The 18,237-nt window shown below is 35.9% G+C and overlaps 5 protein-coding genes and 5 non-coding genes across 15 annotated transcripts; 8 read left to right on the top strand and 2 right to left on the bottom strand.

Annotated features, from left to right (window-relative positions):
- Positions 1-87: 87 nt before the first annotated feature.
- On the top strand, positions 88-3,875 carry c4h9orf78 (chromosome 4 C9orf78 homolog). Its single transcript, XM_039658656.2, has 9 exons — positions 88-283; positions 465-524; positions 686-737; positions 891-961; positions 1,053-1,130; positions 1,229-1,426; positions 1,531-1,667; positions 2,194-2,295; positions 3,428-3,875. The coding sequence occupies exons 1-9, from the start codon at positions 204-206 to the stop codon at positions 3,520-3,522; spliced, it is 873 nt and encodes a 290-aa protein (XP_039514590.1). The 5' UTR covers positions 88-203; the 3' UTR covers positions 3,523-3,875.
- Positions 3,876-4,365: 490 nt separating this feature from the next.
- On the bottom strand, positions 4,366-8,436 carry med22 (mediator complex subunit 22). 3 transcript variants are annotated; one of them, XM_039658658.2, is made up of 5 exons: positions 8,343-8,436; positions 7,583-7,742; positions 7,419-7,499; positions 6,470-6,678; positions 4,366-4,666 (listed from the first exon to the last, which is right to left on the bottom strand). In XM_039658658.2, the coding sequence occupies exons 2-5, from the start codon at positions 7,703-7,705 to the stop codon at positions 4,495-4,497; spliced, it is 585 nt and encodes a 194-aa protein (XP_039514592.1). In that variant the 5' UTR covers positions 7,706-7,742; positions 8,343-8,436; the 3' UTR covers positions 4,366-4,494. The 3 variants fall into 3 exon arrangements, with proteins under 3 accessions (XP_039514592.1, XP_039514593.1, XP_039514594.1); XM_039658659.2 differs by having other exon boundaries at positions 8,349-8,424; XM_039658660.2 differs by having other exon boundaries at positions 7,583-7,753; positions 8,343-8,399.
- A 406-nt stretch (positions 8,437-8,842) lies between these two features.
- On the top strand, positions 8,843-12,517 carry rpl7a (ribosomal protein L7a). Its single transcript, XM_039658657.2, has 8 exons — positions 8,843-8,874; positions 9,632-9,752; positions 9,971-10,120; positions 11,186-11,326; positions 11,491-11,570; positions 11,819-11,949; positions 12,159-12,228; positions 12,377-12,517. Exons 1-8 carry the CDS (start codon positions 8,872-8,874, stop codon positions 12,479-12,481), a joined length of 801 nt encoding a protein of 266 aa, XP_039514591.1. The 5' UTR covers positions 8,843-8,871; the 3' UTR covers positions 12,482-12,517.
- On the top strand, positions 9,494-9,559 carry LOC120470474 (small nucleolar RNA SNORD36). The gene has a single exon (XR_005620538.1). It is a non-coding gene; the product is annotated as a small nucleolar RNA SNORD36 (small nucleolar RNA).
- On the top strand, positions 9,825-9,896 carry LOC120470476 (small nucleolar RNA SNORD24). The gene has a single exon (XR_005620539.1). It is a non-coding gene; the product is annotated as a small nucleolar RNA SNORD24 (small nucleolar RNA).
- Positions 10,938-11,006, top strand: LOC120470477 (small nucleolar RNA SNORD24). The gene has a single exon (XR_005620540.1). It is a non-coding gene; the product is annotated as a small nucleolar RNA SNORD24 (small nucleolar RNA).
- Positions 11,625-11,701, top strand: LOC120470472 (small nucleolar RNA SNORD36). Its single transcript, XR_005620536.1, has one exon. It is a non-coding gene; the product is annotated as a small nucleolar RNA SNORD36 (small nucleolar RNA).
- LOC120470473 (small nucleolar RNA SNORD36) lies at positions 12,000-12,070 on the top strand. Its single transcript, XR_005620537.1, has one exon. It is a non-coding gene; the product is annotated as a small nucleolar RNA SNORD36 (small nucleolar RNA).
- Positions 12,518-13,418: 901 nt separating the features above from the next.
- surf1 (SURF1 cytochrome c oxidase assembly factor) lies at positions 13,419-16,062 on the bottom strand. The gene is made up of 9 exons (XM_039658655.2): positions 15,904-16,062; positions 15,696-15,774; positions 15,072-15,199; positions 14,904-14,986; positions 14,618-14,809; positions 14,453-14,525; positions 14,144-14,306; positions 13,957-14,038; positions 13,419-13,830 (listed from the first exon to the last, which is right to left on the bottom strand). Exons 1-9 carry the CDS (start codon positions 15,964-15,966, stop codon positions 13,764-13,766), a joined length of 930 nt encoding a protein of 309 aa, XP_039514589.2. The 5' UTR covers positions 15,967-16,062; the 3' UTR covers positions 13,419-13,763.
- Positions 16,060-18,208, top strand: surf6 (surfeit 6). Of its 4 annotated transcripts, none has more exons than XM_039658654.2 (5): positions 16,060-16,206; positions 16,406-16,504; positions 16,692-16,886; positions 16,962-17,041; positions 17,327-18,208. In XM_039658654.2, exons 2-5 carry the CDS (start codon positions 16,411-16,413, stop codon positions 18,038-18,040), a joined length of 1,083 nt encoding a protein of 360 aa, XP_039514588.2. In that variant the 5' UTR covers positions 16,060-16,206; positions 16,406-16,410; the 3' UTR covers positions 18,041-18,208. The 4 variants fall into 4 exon arrangements, with proteins under 4 accessions (XP_039514588.2, XP_039514585.2, XP_039514584.2 ...); XM_039658651.2 differs by having other exon boundaries at positions 16,090-16,307; positions 16,384-16,504; XM_039658650.2 differs by having other exon boundaries at positions 16,090-16,307.
- The last annotated feature ends 29 nt before the right edge of the window (positions 18,209-18,237 follow it).

Here is an 18,237-nt window from a genome sequence, read left to right on the forward strand (position 1 = left end):
TCGCTTTACTCCGTTAAACGGTTGTATGGCTAAACGGATGAGCTGATCTTAGATCAGCTGTTAATACAGTATTTGTGATGTCAGCGGAAGTTTCGGGAAATGTGGGTCCGTCACTAAACACAGACCGCCGACATTGCGTTCTGGCGTGTGGAAGGGGTAAAATAAACATTAAAATATACTGATTTAAATAGTGCTTTGAAATCATGCCACCGAGTAAGAATTTTAGGAGGAAGAAAGAGGATTCATCCGACGAGGAAGACGATGAGACAAAAGCCGTGGTCAGGTAACATTAGATCACGTTATGTTTATCATGCCAAATTTAGCCATAATAGATTAACAGTTTAGCTACCGAACTACAGAAAAGCATGTGTCAGAATTATTCAGATGTTACATACAGATGTCTTTTTATAAACAATATATAACGTTAATGTAAATATTTTTAAATATGTAATTTGTTTTCCAAGGTCCAAACTGGATGAAGCCAAGGAGCTTCAAAGTCTACGAAAAAGGCAGCATGGAGTGAGGTCAGTCAGATGTCTATTCTATTCTATCTATGTCTATTATGTTTGCACAATCTTATCTTTGTACAGTGATTAATTTGACATTTTTGTGTACAAAATAATTTTCAATTACGCTCAGTTATTTTCGGGATAATACATGCAGTTTTATCATTCCATTCCTCCAGCATTGCAACGTTACTTGTAGGAGAGAAGCTTCCCTTAGAAGCTGAGCTTGAGGTATGTTTTTATTTTTTCTGATTTTAATCAAACTACATTTTGTTGTAAAATTAAGGTATTGTAAATTACAATGTTATAGTTTGTGTATCTGATAACTAATAAACCAATAACTTATTAACTAATAGAGGGGTAAAGTAATGTTTTGTGCGTTAGGATGACCCATTTAAACTGAAGACTGGAGGTGTTGTTGACATGAAGAAAGTGAAAGACAGAAACCGAGACATGTAAGTGTTATGATATCATGTTTGCTTTTCATTTAAAGTTGATGTTTTTGTATTTTTACAACTTAAATAATTAACTTTTCCTCCACTATAGGACAGCTGATGAAAACGACCTGAATCTTGGTACATCCTTTTCTGCAGAGACTAACAGACGAGATGAAGATGCAGACATGTAAGTTGATGTTTCTGCATAATTGTCTTTCTTCATTGGTGTTTTTGCCTCAGTTTATGTTTTTTATCTTCTCTCTACTTGTATGTGATTTCATTCAGGATGAAGTATATTGAGACAGAGTTAAAGAAAAAGAAAGGCATGGTGGAGGCAGAGGTGCAGAAGGTGAAGGTGAAGAATCCAGAGGACCTCCTGTACGAGCTTCCAGAGAGCATCCGTGTCAATTCTGCCAAAAAGACCGAAGAGATGTTGTCCAATCAGATGCTGAGTGGAATTCCAGAGGTGGATCTGGGGATAGAGTAAGACCAAAACTAATTCAGACATTTTCCATTGATCACGTCAGATATTTTTATAATTAGACTTACCTAGCTATGGATGCCAATTCCAAAACCCTCTTTTTAAGTGCGAAGATAAAGAACATCATCAGCACAGAAGATGCCAAAGCAAAGCTGCTTGCTGAGCAGAGGAATAAGAAGAAAGACAACGGGACCTCCTTTGTTCCCACTAACATTGCCGTGAATTACGTCCAGCATAATCGCTGTAAGTGTACACATATTCTACCGTTCCTTTGAAGCTTTGGGTTCAGTAAGATTTTGATGTTTTTGAAGTCTCTTATGTTCACCAAATACTGTAAAACAGTATTACAATTTTAAATAACTCTTTTCTATTTTAAAAATTTAAAATGCAATTCATTCTGTTGATTTGCTGCTCTGGAAACTTTTCCTATTAGCAATGTTGACAGCAGTTGAGCTACGTAATTATTTTTTCCAGGATTCCTATATGAATAAAACTGACTAAACATTTTTTGTGACAAATGTATTTGTCCTTTTATTATACAATTATTTCTTTACATAAACCAATTTACTGTATCAGTAAACCTGTGTATTTTATATTCAGAAGTATTGTTTCAAACATCACATCAAGATTCAGTTCACAGTTTTATGAATTACAGCTTCATCCATGCCTAATGTTTTAAACATGTAGATTACTACCTAGGAATATTTGAAACATTTCCTGTCCTTCCCTAAAGGAGAAATGTTAAGTCATTTTCTGTTCTCCTCTTAAGTCTATCACGAGGATGTGAACGCTCCCCAGAGAAGAGTCCACAGAGAAGAGCCCAAAGCCAGGCCACTACGAGTAGGAGACACTGAGAATCCAGCTCCTGAGCGTAAGTGTTTTGCTTAAAGGGTTAGTTCACCCAAAAATGAAAATTTACTTATATATGTATAACAGAAGGGCTTTCTTGTACAATGACTAAAATTAATTAGTCATTAATTACTCACCCCCATGCTGTACCAACCCCGTAAGACCTTCGTTCATCTTCGGAACACAAATAAAGATATTTTTGATTGAATCTGAGAGCTAGATCAGTCCTAGATAGAATGCCTAAGGGACTGGCTCTTGACGGCCCATAAAGTCATTAAAGAAAAGGTTTAAATATTCCATGTGCCTACAGCGGCTCAATTATAAGTTTATCAAGCGACGAGACTACTTTTTGTGCGAAAAAAACATAAATAACGACTTTATTCCACTATTCTATTACTTCCTTATGGGCGCATGCGCGAGAACTGAGACGAGGACGTTCTCCTTCTACTACTTTTTGTTACGGGCTGCTCCGCTTAGGAGTTTTACCGCCCCCTACCGTATAAAATGATGATCCATATATAAGGCGCTCCGGATTATAAGGAACACTGTCGTTTATTGAGAAGATTAAAGGCTTTTAAGTGCACCTTATAGTGCGGAAAATACGCTAATTGAAAAGCGTATGTATAGCGCGCATCTTCCTCTGCTTGTAAACAGAAAGTTTTGCGCTTCCAGCTATATCATCATCTTATACGGTAGGGGGCAGTAATACTCCTAAGCGGAGCAGCCGGTAAAAAAAAGTAGTAGAAGGAGAACGTCCTCGTCTCAGTTCTCGCGCATGCGCCCATAAGGAAGTAATAGAATAGTCGAATAAAGTCGTTATTTTTTTTTTCGCACAAAAAGTAGTCTGGTCGCTTGATAAACTTATAATTGAGCCGCTGTAGGCACATGGAATATTTAAACCTTTTCTTTAATGACTTTATGGGCCGTCAAGAGCCAGTCCCTTAGGCATTCTATCTAGGACTGATCTAGCTCTCAGATTCAATCAAAAATATCTTTATTTGTGTTCCGAAGATGAACGAAGGTCTTACGGGGTTGGTACAGCATGGGGGTGAGTAATTAATGTCTTAATTTTCATTTTTGGGTGAACTAACCTTTTAATTGACAGATTGAATTTAATGAATTTATGTTGATCTTATTTCTTTTCTGTTATTCAGCCTCACCACCCAACTTCCGCAAGAGACCGAATAACGAGAAGGCCACAGATGACTACCACTATGAGAAATTCAAGAAGATGAACCGACGATACTAATCCTCCACCTTTGTTATAGTCAACTAGACGTACACTTTTTTTTCCTGTAAATTGAGTGATGTAAATATTTTTTACCAGTAAAATGTCTCCATAGCTTACATTCATAAACATTTTACAATAAAGCTTCCCCCAAAACATTGATAGTTTCTGCAAACTTTTTAAAAGTAGAACATTTTGGTTTAATAGCTATGTACTGTGCAACTTGTTAATGTTATGTGTTTCAGACTGATGTGGAACAAATCAACAAAATTGCTTTATCACTATATTTATTAAGTCTCATTATTTAGTATTAAAAGGTTCTTTTTTATTCTTCAGAATTTCCTAATGAAATAAAAGTAAAAATGTCATCTCTATTACAGTTTTTGCCTGGTTGTCTTGTAACAACCTGAAATGAAAAAGGTCACCCGTGTGTGATTAAAATAATAACAGAAAACTCCTTGGCAGTCATGAAGAGCATTACAGTGCACATGTACTTATATGTAACATATAGTGACAGTGTATTTTGTTACTTAAATAGAGCAGCAAGATTTACTTTAAATGTTTGCAGCATGTTTACAAATTCGTCTTATTTTCTATTAGCATACAAAACACCATTTCCTTAAACAAGTTTAATTACAGCATTTTTTTATTCTACTTTTTTTTGCAGAACAATGATGAAAATAATGTATAGAATAGTTGCATTATAACTCAAACTAGAGGCATTAAATGTAACCAAAAAACAGACAAAAAGAAAAAGACTATTTTACCACTGTTAACCAGAACTAAGTTACCCAGCTACAAAACTGAAATTCTATTTATAAGAAATGTTCTCAGTATTAATTCAGTGCCTTTTTTCCAGGAAAAAAATATCATCAATTCAAGTAGTTCTCTAAATTTGCAGTCTACATCTGAAGGTTTTATATGGGGCTTATTTAAATGGCAAGTTTCTTGGCTTTGTAATCAAACTGGTCCATGAAGGAAGCCGCCAGTATTTCACGACTGCTCGCTAGTGCTGCTGCCGTGCATGGACTCCTGAGTCCCCAAATGGTCTGAATCCTCTGGGTTGGCATGTGAAAGGTCAGAGGTCGTCTCGGGGGACCCCCAACTGTCCCGCCGATGAAAGGCCTCACAAAGTGGCAACTCAACACCATCCCACTGTCCACAGCTAGAAACGTTATACACACACGTTACACACAGGCACACAAACTAACATTTTTACTGTCTACTTCTGCCTAAAAACACACTCAGTAAACAATTAGGAGTATATACGAATAATGAACATTCATAAAGGACACATACACAGACAAACTCAGAAAACATGAAAGAATTGGGAAAGGAAGCCTAAGCAGTGAAAGGAAATTGTGAAAAGCATTATTCAGGACTGCCACTAACTTATTGATTGGAAACGTGTGGTCACATGATGTCCTTTGAGTTTTGCTCTGTAAGATCACATTACACTTCTGTTTGCATCATGTGTGTAGAGTTTATTAATAGAATTGCTTAATAGATGAAAAGCGAAAGGCTGTAAGCAGCAGAGAATTTAGACTATGAATTCAACAGACAGAGGCAGAACATAAATTCCAATTCGGAGACGAGCAAATAATAAATCGGACACTAAACGTGTTCTCGTTTCTATCTGGTTTATTTATGGAATTTGAAATGGTTTGTGGAAAAACCGACAAATAATCTGATACATTTTAAACAGGCACTTATGTGACCAACACTGTTTCTACTAAATACGTCACCACAAAGAAACATAATATAGTGCAATTTTAAACCACTGATGAAAACAAATGCTTTTTGAAATTATAAATATTACATTTTGAAATTGACATATACCACTGAAAGCTAAAATATTTTGCCAGTAGCACAATATTCAAATAATGTAACAGGTAAAGGAAAAAAAAAGGCATTTATGAATTCTCAAAAAAAAAAATTAAATAATAATAATTTTTTTTTCTTGATCTTAACAATTTTCTTCCAGTAACCAAATTATTTTGATTATTTAAAAAGTAATTTATACAATACTTACAGCACCCTATATTCTTTAAAAAAAAATTATAACGTCTGTGAATTTTGAAGCTCATCCAACATTGTGTCCAATCAAATGACATTAAAATTAAAAGCTATTTCAATTAAGAACTTATTTCCATTATAACCCAAAGAAATGTTCTCTTCACCTATAACTATCAATGGTTACAATGCTGTGCTTCAAAGACAGCTTAAATGCATCTTTAAATAGCAATAAAGATCCAGATTTATCCCATACTAATCTCTATAAACAATTAATCTGACCAGCACCCTTAATAAAAGTATAGACATCCTGATTTCTGATTGCAAAATGAAGTAAATCTTCTAAAAAACACAATAGATTAAGGCAACCAGAGGGGAAATATTTACATGCACTTATATATGTATAACAGAAGGGCTTTCTTGTACAAAACCAGTTATATAGAAAGTGCTTTATAATGTCTTTGGTGTCACTGCAATATGGATGGATATAACAATATGGATATATGGATTTTACTATGTTAGAAGCATGGCAAAAACACATGACAAGTGGAATAAAACCCAAGGGTCTACAGTCTCTAAATTTTGAGTGAGTCTTACTACATGACTGAGCTGTGTGAGAGGAGAATACACTCTTTCATTAGCTACAGGCTTACCTGCAAGAACGATAACTCTTATTAAGGCACAATGGTATGATGTGAATGTGTGTATGTGTATGAAGGACCAAACTAGCAAGATGTGATATATTACAATTACGTCAAACCAACAAGGTTTTTTCTTTAAATTGTCAATAGTTGGAGCCAAGTAAGTTGTGCAAGTAAGCTAAAATATCTTTATAGACATATTAATGCATGGCTCCATTAATCACCCTGTGTTATGTTCTTATGATATACATATGCATCACATTTGTAAACGCAGAGGTAACTGCGCACGTTTGGGATCACTGGTCTATTTGTACCTGGAGGAGTAATACTCTTCCTCGAGCTCATACAGGTCGATGGCAATCTCATCACGCAGGGAGATGAGCTTCTTGTCGCACTCTTCCTGCAGCGTGCGCAGCTGCTGGTTGCGGAGACTGATGGCCTCATTGACAGAGGGGAAGTCATTTAGGATGAGGAACTGCTTCAGGTCCGAGACAAGCTTCATGAGAGACTCCCCTGCCCGTACCTAAAACACAAACACATTTAGGGTATAGTACACACTAAAAGGAAAATTCTGTTTTCACTTACTCACCATCATGTTATCACAAACCCATGAAACTTTCTTCTTCAGAACACAAATAAAGATATTTTTAAATTTCTGATTTTTATTTCTGATAGATGTTTATATATAATATTTATATATTTTATATTTCTGTCCCTCCAAAATGTAAAGGGATTGTAAAATAAATCCATATGAATCGAGAGGTTTAATCCAAAGTCTTCTGAAGAGACACTTTATAAAACAAACGGATTTAATTTAGGCTTTTATTTACATATAAACATTGATCAGCGAACACACATACAGCAAATCAAATCTGGTAAACGGAAGCTTGACACGCAAGTACCAATGAGGTATTTACACGCATCACGTTTGAGCTCCATCAAGCACCAATGAGGTTTGTTCTCGATTGTAATGCAAGTACAACTGAGATTCTGTTAATCATATATGAGTGTATACATATATGAGTATCTGGTGATCAATGTTTTACAATCTCTTTATGAACGTTTTGAAAAGCAATCCTTTCAATGGAGGGAGAGAAATCTCACAGATTTTTTTTTTTTTTAAATCCTTATTTGTGTTTGAAGATGAACGAAAATGATCTAATGAATTTGGAATGACGCAAGTGTGAGTAATTGATGACAGAATTTCCATCTATCTTTTTAAATGTTGTCTCTGAGGTGTCTGTTTATCACTGTAGATCTTACAATGTTGGCGGCTCGCACATGCATTTCATAATGGTCCTGCTCAGCTTGAGTCGCCCTGAAAACCTGAGTCTCATCTTCCACCTGATCGATGAGATAACCAGATTATTGTTTTGGAGCATATCAATATGAATGTCATCCAGCACAATGCATGCATGATAACGTACCTTGGCAGTTTTGATTATTTCTGTAAAATTGTCTAGAATTGACCTGATGTCATCTTTAAGTCTCTTGTTGTAGTTCTGAAGTAGAGTCTCTTTGCTTTGCGGGAGGACTCTCTGAGAGGTCATCTCTGCACTTTTCAGTCACTCTCTACTAAGTAAGAATCTGAAACAAAACTTTATTAGAATTGCAATAATAATTCACACAAACTGCTACTAAGCACATATAACTAATAAACAAGCATTATTGCATTTTTATGAAATTGTGCCCTCAAAAATTATGATAAAAATATTAATATGTTCTAATTTTTAACCGTAAATAATACTTGTTATTAAATGTTTAAGACTGTTTACTGTATAGATTAGTAGTTAAGTTAGTAATATCCCTATGTAGTCAGTTTTTACATATTTCAATTTCATACTGTACACTTGTAAATCCTGGTTTAACGTTCTTATCTGCATACTTAAGAGATCAATTGGACATGTGCTCATAACATATCGACGCATCAGTTAAAGTCTATTCCGGCTATTTTAAGAAACCCATAAAAGTGAAACCATGAGTTTCTATTCTTCAAAACAGTTAACGTTAGATCATTGATGCATTTGCGAATGTCTCCATTCGTTTGTTTCACTTAGACGCTTCACTGTTTCACTCAGACGCTGTAACTTAACAGCGCGAGGATATTTCTGCGACTGTACATCACGCATTAATAATTAATGAGTTAAGAACAGTGTAGGTACTTTAAATATATAAAACGCTACTTACACCTACAAGCATTCTTCTAAATTCGTTTCTTCTTCTTTTAATATTTTATGGCGGTTGGTAAACCAGTTTAAGGTCCATATTTCGCCACCTACTGGGATGGAGTGTGAGGCAATGATATCAAAGGAAAAATAATATTAAAAAGGGGGTGAAAGAAAAATAAAAACTACCTATATTCTGTTATATTACTTTTTTAATTTCAGGAGACTTAGAAGTGTTTATAACCTATAAGAACTGTTTAGCACATTCTGTAATGTCAGAGAATTGTAATTCCTCTTTTAATTTGAGTCTTTTACTTTCATACGCCCTACAGTTAATCAGCACATGCTCTACTGTTTCTAAAAGTCCACAATGATTACACTGACTGGATTCGTTTGTGTGTGTTTGTTTAATATTGCTTCAAATCGTTCAAAACCATAGACAAATCACTTCAATGCATTTGTTCTGTCGCGTACACATGATGTCATTACCAATGGTCGCGGTAGTTATATTTCCCACAATGCTCTTCTTCTTCCTTTCTGTCTGAACCAACATGGTGAGTGTGGAATGGTTTTGACTTGGAAGCCTTCACTTTTTAAAATCCTCAAGCATCCTGTCTTTTAGGCTGTTGTAGGGCTCATAGTAAATCGGTTATGGAAAATAAAGCACCAGCGCTTGCTGTCTGAACGAGAATTGTGATCATTTTAAGTATGTAGAGTAGGAATTATGAGAACTTCTAAAAGGTGTAGTGTCCGCTTTATGTCAGCAGTGTTACTCGAGATGTGACGCCTTTAGACAGCAAGCATTTCATTGTCCGTAGTTTCAAAACGGCCTCAGTCTATTATTATTATTTTAAGTAAAATCTTAATTATTGCGAGTAACTCAATAATGCAATCTAACTCGAATGCTAACATGCTAGCGCATTGGTTTGTAGGCCAAAATGAATCGCATCGGCCCGCTGGTGTTTCTAAAACGCATGTGTTGTATAGTCTACATTATTACACCCCCTTTGCTAATTAATAATTTGCTAATCATGATTAATGAGTGCTGTTTTGGGTAAGCGTTTATATCTGCAATGCTATAATTGTTTGAGAACTTAAGTTGATACAACGCATGTCACAACACAAGTTGGTGTATTCACCATTTCATAGGGTTTTTTTTTTTGTGTGTGGCTTTTGCAGTGATGGTTTGAATTTCTTCACCTGAACATTATGTAGAACTCATCTTTTAAACTGAGCAAGAGCTGTAAAAATGCTGTTTATGTTGAATTTTCTGCTCATTATGGACTCAAGTAATTTTGTGTCTTTCCATAGCCTAAGGGGAAAAAGGCTAAGGGGAAGAAGGTGGCTCCAGCCCCTTCAGTGGCCAAGAAGCATGAGGCCAAGAAAGTCGTGAACCCCCTGTTTGAGAAGAGGCCTAAGAACTTTGGCATTGGTGAGTAATAACTGGACAATTGATGAGATTTCAGTCCACACAGGCGTTTAAAGTGTGTGACCATCAAAGAAGTGCAGATGATGTAACGAATATTTGCTATCTTAACAGTAATGCTGACAATCTTCCACCAAGATCGCTGATGCACAAATGTTTGAAAATCAATTTACAATTTCTTTTGCCATTTATTGTAAATTTAAGTCATGTGCTTTAATCTTCAGGTCAGGACATCCAGCCAAAGCGTGACCTGACCCGATTTGTGAAATGGCCACGTTACGTCCGGCTACAGCGTCAACGGGCTATTCTCTACAAGCGTCTGAAGGTTCCCCCTGCAATCAACCAGTTCACCCAGGCTCTGGACCGCCAGACCGGTGAGTCTTGACACTCTGATGCTGTCCGTACAACAATGCATGTAGAGGCTGCTGATAGTGATTTTGCAGATACTAAAAATGGAAAAGTGCTGGTAAGATTAATTGGATAGTTTTTAATCTGTAACATAAAGGAAGATTTCTGTTTAAAGTTGAAGTGCTTTACTAGAAAATTAACAATGGATTAACCCTGATAATACAAATGATTCACAATATAATTAATAGGATAGCTAACCCAAAAAATGAAAATTCTGTCATTTATGTCGTTCCAAACCTGTAAGATTTTTTTTTTTTTTCCTTTGGAACACAAATGAAGATAATGAAATCTGATAGATTTGTTCCTCCATTGACAGTCTATACAATGACCACTTTCAAGTCCCAGAAAAGGTAGTAAAGAAGGTTTAACCTCAATTTTATGAAGAAACCAGAGTCCTTTTTGTTGGCAAAAAAACACTTATTGGAGATTAATATTTTGTAAATAAAGTGTTGTGAAAAAAGCTGGTGCAAACATCACTCATTTTGCTTGATAAAGTCACAAGGATTGCTTTAATGTCTTTATAGCCTTTCTGGGACTGGGAAGTAGTTGTACAGGCTGTCAATGAAGGGACAGGTTTCATTTAAAATGTTATTAATTATTATTTATTTTAACGATCCATTTTTAATATAGTCTTCCAGTTGCATTGTGTATCCCGGAGGGAACTAAACTACTGTTTTATTTATTTATTTTTGTACAGAGAACCAATAGATCTCCCAGTTAATCCTTAACCTTGATTGGCCTCTAGATGTTTTATTAGACGTGTGGCATTTGACTTTGTGGATGTGCAGATGATGTGAAGAATATTTGCTATCTGAAAAGTTGATGACAGTTTCCACCAAGATCACTGATGCACTGCATGTTGTATAATGCTGCCTAGGAGGAGTTGTACTTTAAAATTAGTGTTGGGTTAAGTTTTGTCCTAAATTGTAAACTTAGAGGGACCTGGCATTGTTGTGAGAATTATAATTGCTGAAAAACTAAATTGGCTTTTACATTTACATCTAAAATGGTTTAAATGTAACTTTCTGCAGCTACCCAGCTGTTCAAGCTGGCCCACAAATACAGGCCAGAGACCAAGCAGGAGAAGAAACAGAGACTGCTGGCTCGTGCTGAACAGAAGGCTGCTGGAAAGGGAGACGTGCCCACTAAGAGGCCACCAGTCCTCCGTGCAGGTGGGTCTTTTTTAGTGTCTTTTCCTTCAAGACATTGAAAGGAAAAATCTTTTCCTGAGTTATAGGAACATTTGTACATAGCTGTTGTTCTCAACCTTTTTGACTTCAAGGCCTCCCTTTGTCCAGTGCTATATATGTATTTCTTTTGTCTCGTTATTTTTCAGGTGTGAACACCGTGACCACACTAGTGGAGAGCAAGAAGGCACAGCTGGTCGTTATTGCGCACGATGTGGATCCCATTGAGGTGTGTTTCTTTTTTGTACAGAATGGACATCTTGACATAAATTGTTGTGGTTGTCTGCAATGATGTTTTGAATTTCTTCACCTGAATTCAAAATGAAGATAAAAAATACGAGCTTTTTAACCCTGAGCAAACAACCACTCAATGTCTCTCAGGAGCATTTCTGTAACTTCAGAATTGTTTTGCCTTCTGGTTTGATTTGTATATGTGGGGTTTGTCAATTCTTAATTGGTTTAATTTGTCGTCTGTAGCTGGTGGTGTTCTTGCCTGCTCTGTGCCGTAAGATGGGTGTCCCATACTGCATTGTCAAGGGCAAGGCCAGATTGGGCAGACTTGTGCACAGAAAGACCTGCACTTCTGTTGCCTTCACACAGACTAACCCGTGAGTAACACGCACATTCATGTTTCACTTTTCCTGTGCTGCACATCCTATGGCAATGATGTCTGAATTTCTTCAACTGAACAACCATGTGGTTTCAAAGAGCTTTTTAACCCTGAGCAAAATGATTTGCAGTTTCACACTAATTTGGGCATTATGGACACAAGATCTTTGTGGTTAATGTTTTGTTGTCCTTCCCTCCCACTCTTTAGTGAAGACAAAGCAGCTCTTGCTAAACTGGTGGAAGCTATCAAGACCAACTACAATGACCGATATGAGGAGGTCAGTTTGTTTCCTTCTGTGGTTGCAATTGCTGAAATTTGTTCACTACATTTTATTATTTTCAAATAATGTTTAAAATTGTATAACGAAATTGCTTTCTGCTAACTGATTTCTGAATCTAATATCTCCATTTCAATTCTCTCCTCAGATCCGTCGTCACTGGGGAGGCAATGTCCTGGGTTCCAAGTCAACTGCTCGCATTGCTAAAATCGAGAAGGCAAAGGCCAAGGAGCTGGCTACTAAACTGGGTTGAGTTCCTATCTTGTTTAATAAATAAATGTTCACACAAGTATCTTGTTTGACTTGTTCTTTTTAAATTTGCAATATTTATTTATTTTTTTATTTTTTTTACATCTTAGTCAATATATGCAACTAAATGATTTTGGGTACCTTATGCAAATTATAACCTTTATACATCTCAAAGTGTTTTTAAATTAAACCATCTTTATAGAGCTGGATTTCAACCATAGACTAAAATAGGTCCATAACCATTAATGTCCACATAGCCCTATGGTGTTTTTTTTTTTGTTTGTTTTTTACTTTATCAGAATAGTACAAAACTTGATAAAAGTTATGAAACAATCATGGAAATGATTCATAAAGGTTATTGTTCTGAAAGTCACTAGTACTTCTGCGTTGGAAATGAATGGGAATCTTAATTTCATACAGTGAAAGCTTTTGGTACTGCCCAAACAATCTTGCTGAAAGCTCATTCTTTGAAATCAAGCTCATTTTAAACAATAGTTTAGATTTATGGCTTGATTTTTCTTGCAGTTTGAGTAAAATGTTTTCATATTTTATATGAAAATATTGTGAATCTTTCAAATGTAAAATGCTATAACCTAAAGTTCACAAATCGCTTCAGGAATGTTCCGCCCAAGTGTTCTCTTTAAAAAAAACACTGTTAAACTTAAGTCTACGCCAAAGCATTTAAAATTTATCCAAGTTGGAAATGTCATGTTCAACCTATGCTCTGTGAATAAATGATAGACTAAAATATAAGTGAATAACTATTTATATAAAATATAATTTTGTGCAGTAAAATACAAAAAAAGTCCATATCATTAAAATAAATTGACTGCCACATGGAAGAGCACCAGAATGTGAATGTCCTTATTGGCTGCGACCAATATCTGTGTTGGACTTGAAGCAGTGCTGCAACGTGTATGACAAAGTACCACAAGAGCAGCTGCATACTAAATTGTTTTCAAACTTTATTGACAAACAGTTTTGTTTTGATAAGAAATATTTTGTGATTCTTGCTGTCTTTCAAAAAACTGATATAATAATTTAAGTTTACAGAATTGTGTTATCCTGTGGCCTCCTTTAAAGTTTTTCTGAGGCTTGTTGAGAACCACTTTAGAGGATAATTCCCCTTTATAACCTTTGTAGCACGAATGTTTCTTTAACTTATTCCTTATTTTATCAGACAACATATCCACATTTTTATTAACAGTGTTGGGTTCAACATTAAAAGAGCTTTATTATTCTACAGTGAATATTCCACAAGAGCAAAGTGACAGCAAAGATATTTTTTACAAAGCAATACGCTTGATGAATTTTGCATACCACATGTAGGAGGTGGCAGCACACAGTCCATACCTAAAATAAATAAATATTCAGTTGTTAACAATAAAAACAGTTCACCTCAATCAAATTTAGCAATCCAAACAAGCAAGGCATGTTTTGAGTCACGACAATGAATGAGTAAAAATGTGTTTAACAAACCATGTGATGACATATTGCATGTGTTCATTTCTCAAGGCCACTCTTGTCTGCCCTCCTATTGGCCCACCAGGTATTGTGCTGTCTGAATGAAAGAATAGAAAAAGATTTTAAATGACTTGCATTCATTTGATGTGATCACTGGGAAAAACATTTAATGGGTTTATACTAAATTAAGAGTATCTCTAACCAAACACAGCATCAATGAAGATCTCCTCAGCACCAGTGACATTCGCCATGGCCTCCAGATCCCGATAGTGCCAACTATTTGCCTTCACATTGTTTTGGGGGACAAATGGTTTCCGCTGCTCGGTTAAACGCACCACGCCAACAAGATCCACATCCTCAGTCACCTTTTAGAAAATATAAACGTCAAAAATTATTTAACATTTAGAAAGATCAAAAGTCTCAGACAAATTAATACAGTGAGACCCTGATGATAGATGAAAATGTTCATGCATGGATTTGATTGAGTAGAGATTAATGAAGACATTATTACCTGTCCCTTCATCCTGGTTTCAGGTCTGATCTTAGATTTGGGTACATAACCTCTGTTCACCAAGATAGTAATCCTAAAAAATGATCCAGAAAGTTTTTACGCCCACATTAGAGTGCAAGGAAAGTGTATATAATTCAGTGGAATTCAAATTGATTGTGTTTTTACCCCAGATCGGTGCAGTAGAATGGAGTAATGACATTAGCTCCGCTTTCAGCGCTGGAGGAAATTCTGCCTGCCTCACGGGCCTCTCTCTCAGGGTCCACAGGGGAGCGGGGCAGGACATACAGCTCTTTTGAGTGATCAAAACGCCCACGCACCTTCACTCGCCTGTACTCCAGCTGTTTGATTTCCATAGAACTGTTACACACAGATTACATTGCTACTTCATCACAACATCTAAGCTTAATAACACTGGAAAGTATGGCACTCGGATGTGAAGGCACAGACTCACTCTATGGGCAGTGGGATAGGCTCTGAAGTCGTCAGGTTCTGAAGATCACGGATCAGCTCCAACTTCCACTCTCTGCGTTTTAACTACAAAATCAAAAGCTAATTGCAGTTTTAGTTATGATTTTTATTTGTTTTATTTTACAGATTAACACCACCCTCATGCATGTACCTGCCATGTTCCAAGACAAAAGGTGGTGGCAGGTATTAACAAGAGTAACCACTTCATGAAGGAGTCTTCTACTTTCTCCGTTCCTGCAACTGTGGAACTTGAGCGCTGACTAAACCTGGAAAGGTTACCTATATATAAAAAAAAAAATAATAATATTAATAAACTTTAAAAATCAGATGATTTGTTCAAGCATAATGCCTGAAAGAAAGACAGCTATATTTTAGTTTCTAGCATTTTAGAAACTCACTCTAACTGTTTGGGGTTCAACACAAATTAATAATTTAATTCATCAAGGATGCATTAAATTGATAACAAAAAAGTGACAAAGTATTCTTCTACATTGTTTTAAAAAATATATATTTCAAATAAATGTTGTTCTTTTAATTTCGAGAAACAGCACAACAGTTTTTTTTTTAAAATTATTCATAAGAAATGTTTCTTGAGCTGCAAATCAGCATAAATGATTTCTGAAGGTTGATGTGACTGAGAAATGGAGTAATGAATGATGCTATATTTTAAAATAAATTCAAATAGAAAACAGTTATTTAAAAAGTTTTGAACGGTAATGTAGTCAGTCTATTGAGAATTAAGAAATTAGTAAATGAGAAACGTAAAGAGAATTACACCGGAGCACTCGGGCATCCTGCCGCCTGAATAAACCCAGTCGCGTCGCAAACAGGGTCCTCTTGGGTGAGATGAGAATCTGAGAAAAGACCATATGAACTACACTCTTTAACGGTCAAGAATAAATTACAAACATTTTTATAGTAAATAAACATTATTTTATGGAAATGGAAATCTGATTTATGAGGTAGAAAAAAAATGAACTTACACTTCCTCGAATGATCTTAAATGTATTATGAGAGAACATCAGCATTAATCTGAAACTGCTCATGATAGCTGGGAGTGTTGTAGCTAACCTAAAAAGCAACTGTCAGGTCGACTACATAACATTGCTTGTGCTTTCAGGGGAATGCTTTCAATGTAACCATTTCCGGGGATTCTGAACCATCATGCGCATGCGCAATATCAAACACACGTGGGGCATGTTTGTGAATATACATTTGGTGAAGTTAGTCGTATTTAGTCCACATTTGAAGGCTTTTATCCGATTCAGTGTGTAATTTCCAGGGAGGTAAAATGCCTTTATATTTATTCTTCAGCTGATGAAATACAGTTAAAACATCACAGTAACGTTAGTTGTGCGGTGAGATTTCGACGTTTTTATTTTGTGAGGTAAATATTTCGTTAAGTGAAACGCAGAATGATACACTTACCACATTTATTAATTGATGTATTTGTTATGTATTAGTTTGTTTGTGTGCTTGAAATAGGAATCATGGCCAGCCTTGCTGCGAAGTATGATTACCTGGAGAAGTTGACACGTAAAGTATGTGTGTCTCAGAACAAGGAGCCACGTAAAAGACCCTATGGTAATGTTCTGTATTGTTAATAGCACATTAATGAATAATTAACGTTGAATAGTCATCTCCATATGTGATGAAATTGTTACTGTTGGTTTATTTATTTATTCATGTACAGTTATTAAATAATAAGAAGTATTAAATAACCTTTTTGTTAATAATTATAATTAATAAAGTTGTATTAATCCCCCTTTAGTTCCATTCCAAGGCAGTGGGGTTAAAGATGGTGCGCCTCCAAAGAAGAAAAAGAACAAGCAAAAGCCAACAAAAGGAGATGATATGAATGCAAGCAAAAACAAACCAGTTCCAAAGAGCACTCAGCCTGCAGTACCTTCAGCTCAGAGAAAAAATGTTCAAAACGGGACTTCAGAGACACAAAAGAAGACTGAGGGTAAAAAAGCAGTTTGTAAAGAGAGAATATTAGTTAATTCAGAATGCTTGATTTTAACTGATTCATCCCTTTTAGGTGGAACATCACAGGAATTTAATGCTGTAGACATTCTTCGTCATAGGCTGCACCAGAAGATTGAGGAGTCGCGTGGGCAGGTGCATGCTCCAGTTGGACTAAACGATTAAAAATGGAAGAAAATGTCATGTCTGTCAGAGGGATATATTTAATGTTAAAATGCTGAATCTCGTTACTTTAGAGCATATGTTTTTTAGGGATCAGAGAAATTACATAAATTGTTCATAAAAGCTATCTTAAACAATATGATAAACATTACTTTTATTTAAATAAAAAAGTATTACATGAATAAAATAAGAAATGTATTACATTACACATTTAGGAGATTTTAAGCCAAGTATTTATATGTGCTTTTTTTTTTTCAGGGCACTCCTAAAGATCCTTCCTCGGAGGAGGTAAAGAAAAAGCGAGAAAAACGAAAACAAGAAAGGGAACGTCGTAAGAGGAAAAGGAAAGAGTTTCGAATGAAAAAGTTAGCAGATGCCGCAGCATTGCAAGCAGGAGAAGATGACAAAGAAACAGCAAAACCTCAACTGCCAGTCAGCTCTGCATCGAGCGCGCCTGCCAAAACGGAGCAGAGCTTCATCGTCTTCAATAAGATGGATGTTGGAGAAGACTATGTGGACAAAGGAACAAAGCTGATGCTGAATAAAAAGAAAAGGAAAGTGAAAGGAATATTGACTCCACTCACTGGTAAGAACTACAAGCAGCTTTTAACACGCATTGAGGCGAGGAAAGATTACCTGGAGCAGCTTAGGGAGAAAGATGAAAGCAAAGCAGAGAAAGAGGAAGAGAAGATGAGGTGGACCAATGTTCTCTACAAAGCTGAAGGTATGAAGATCAAAGACAATGAGGAACTCTTGCACAAATCATTGAAGAAGAAGGAGAAAATGAAAACTCAGAAGAAAAAGAAGTGGACAAAGAGGAGTCAGCAAGTTGTGGAGAAGATGCAAAGGAGACAAGACAAGAGGAAAAGGAATATTAAGCAACGCAAGGATGCCAAGATGGAGAAGCGCAAACAGAGGGCAAGAAAAAAGGGTCGTGTGCTGCCTGGGGATCTCAAGAAGGCTGACTTATAGGCAGAAATGGTGAAAGGCGGGATTAGAGGGGAAAATGGCTTTTCCTTCTGCTTAGGGCTGAAGGAGACATTAAAAATGTACTTTTCACAAAATTTCAATGTGAAGAAATAGTTTTTTCTGTTGTCACTTTTAAGATTTCATCTTTATAAAGAAAATAATTTGTGTCCATATTTTGTGTTTTTATTATTCTACCAAGC

The sequence above is a fragment of the Pimephales promelas genome, chromosome 4 (genome assembly GCF_988280905.1).
Source record: "Pimephales promelas chromosome 4, fPimPro1.hap1.1, whole genome shotgun sequence".
Lineage (NCBI taxonomy): Eukaryota > Metazoa > Chordata > Actinopteri > Cypriniformes > Leuciscidae > Pimephales > Pimephales promelas.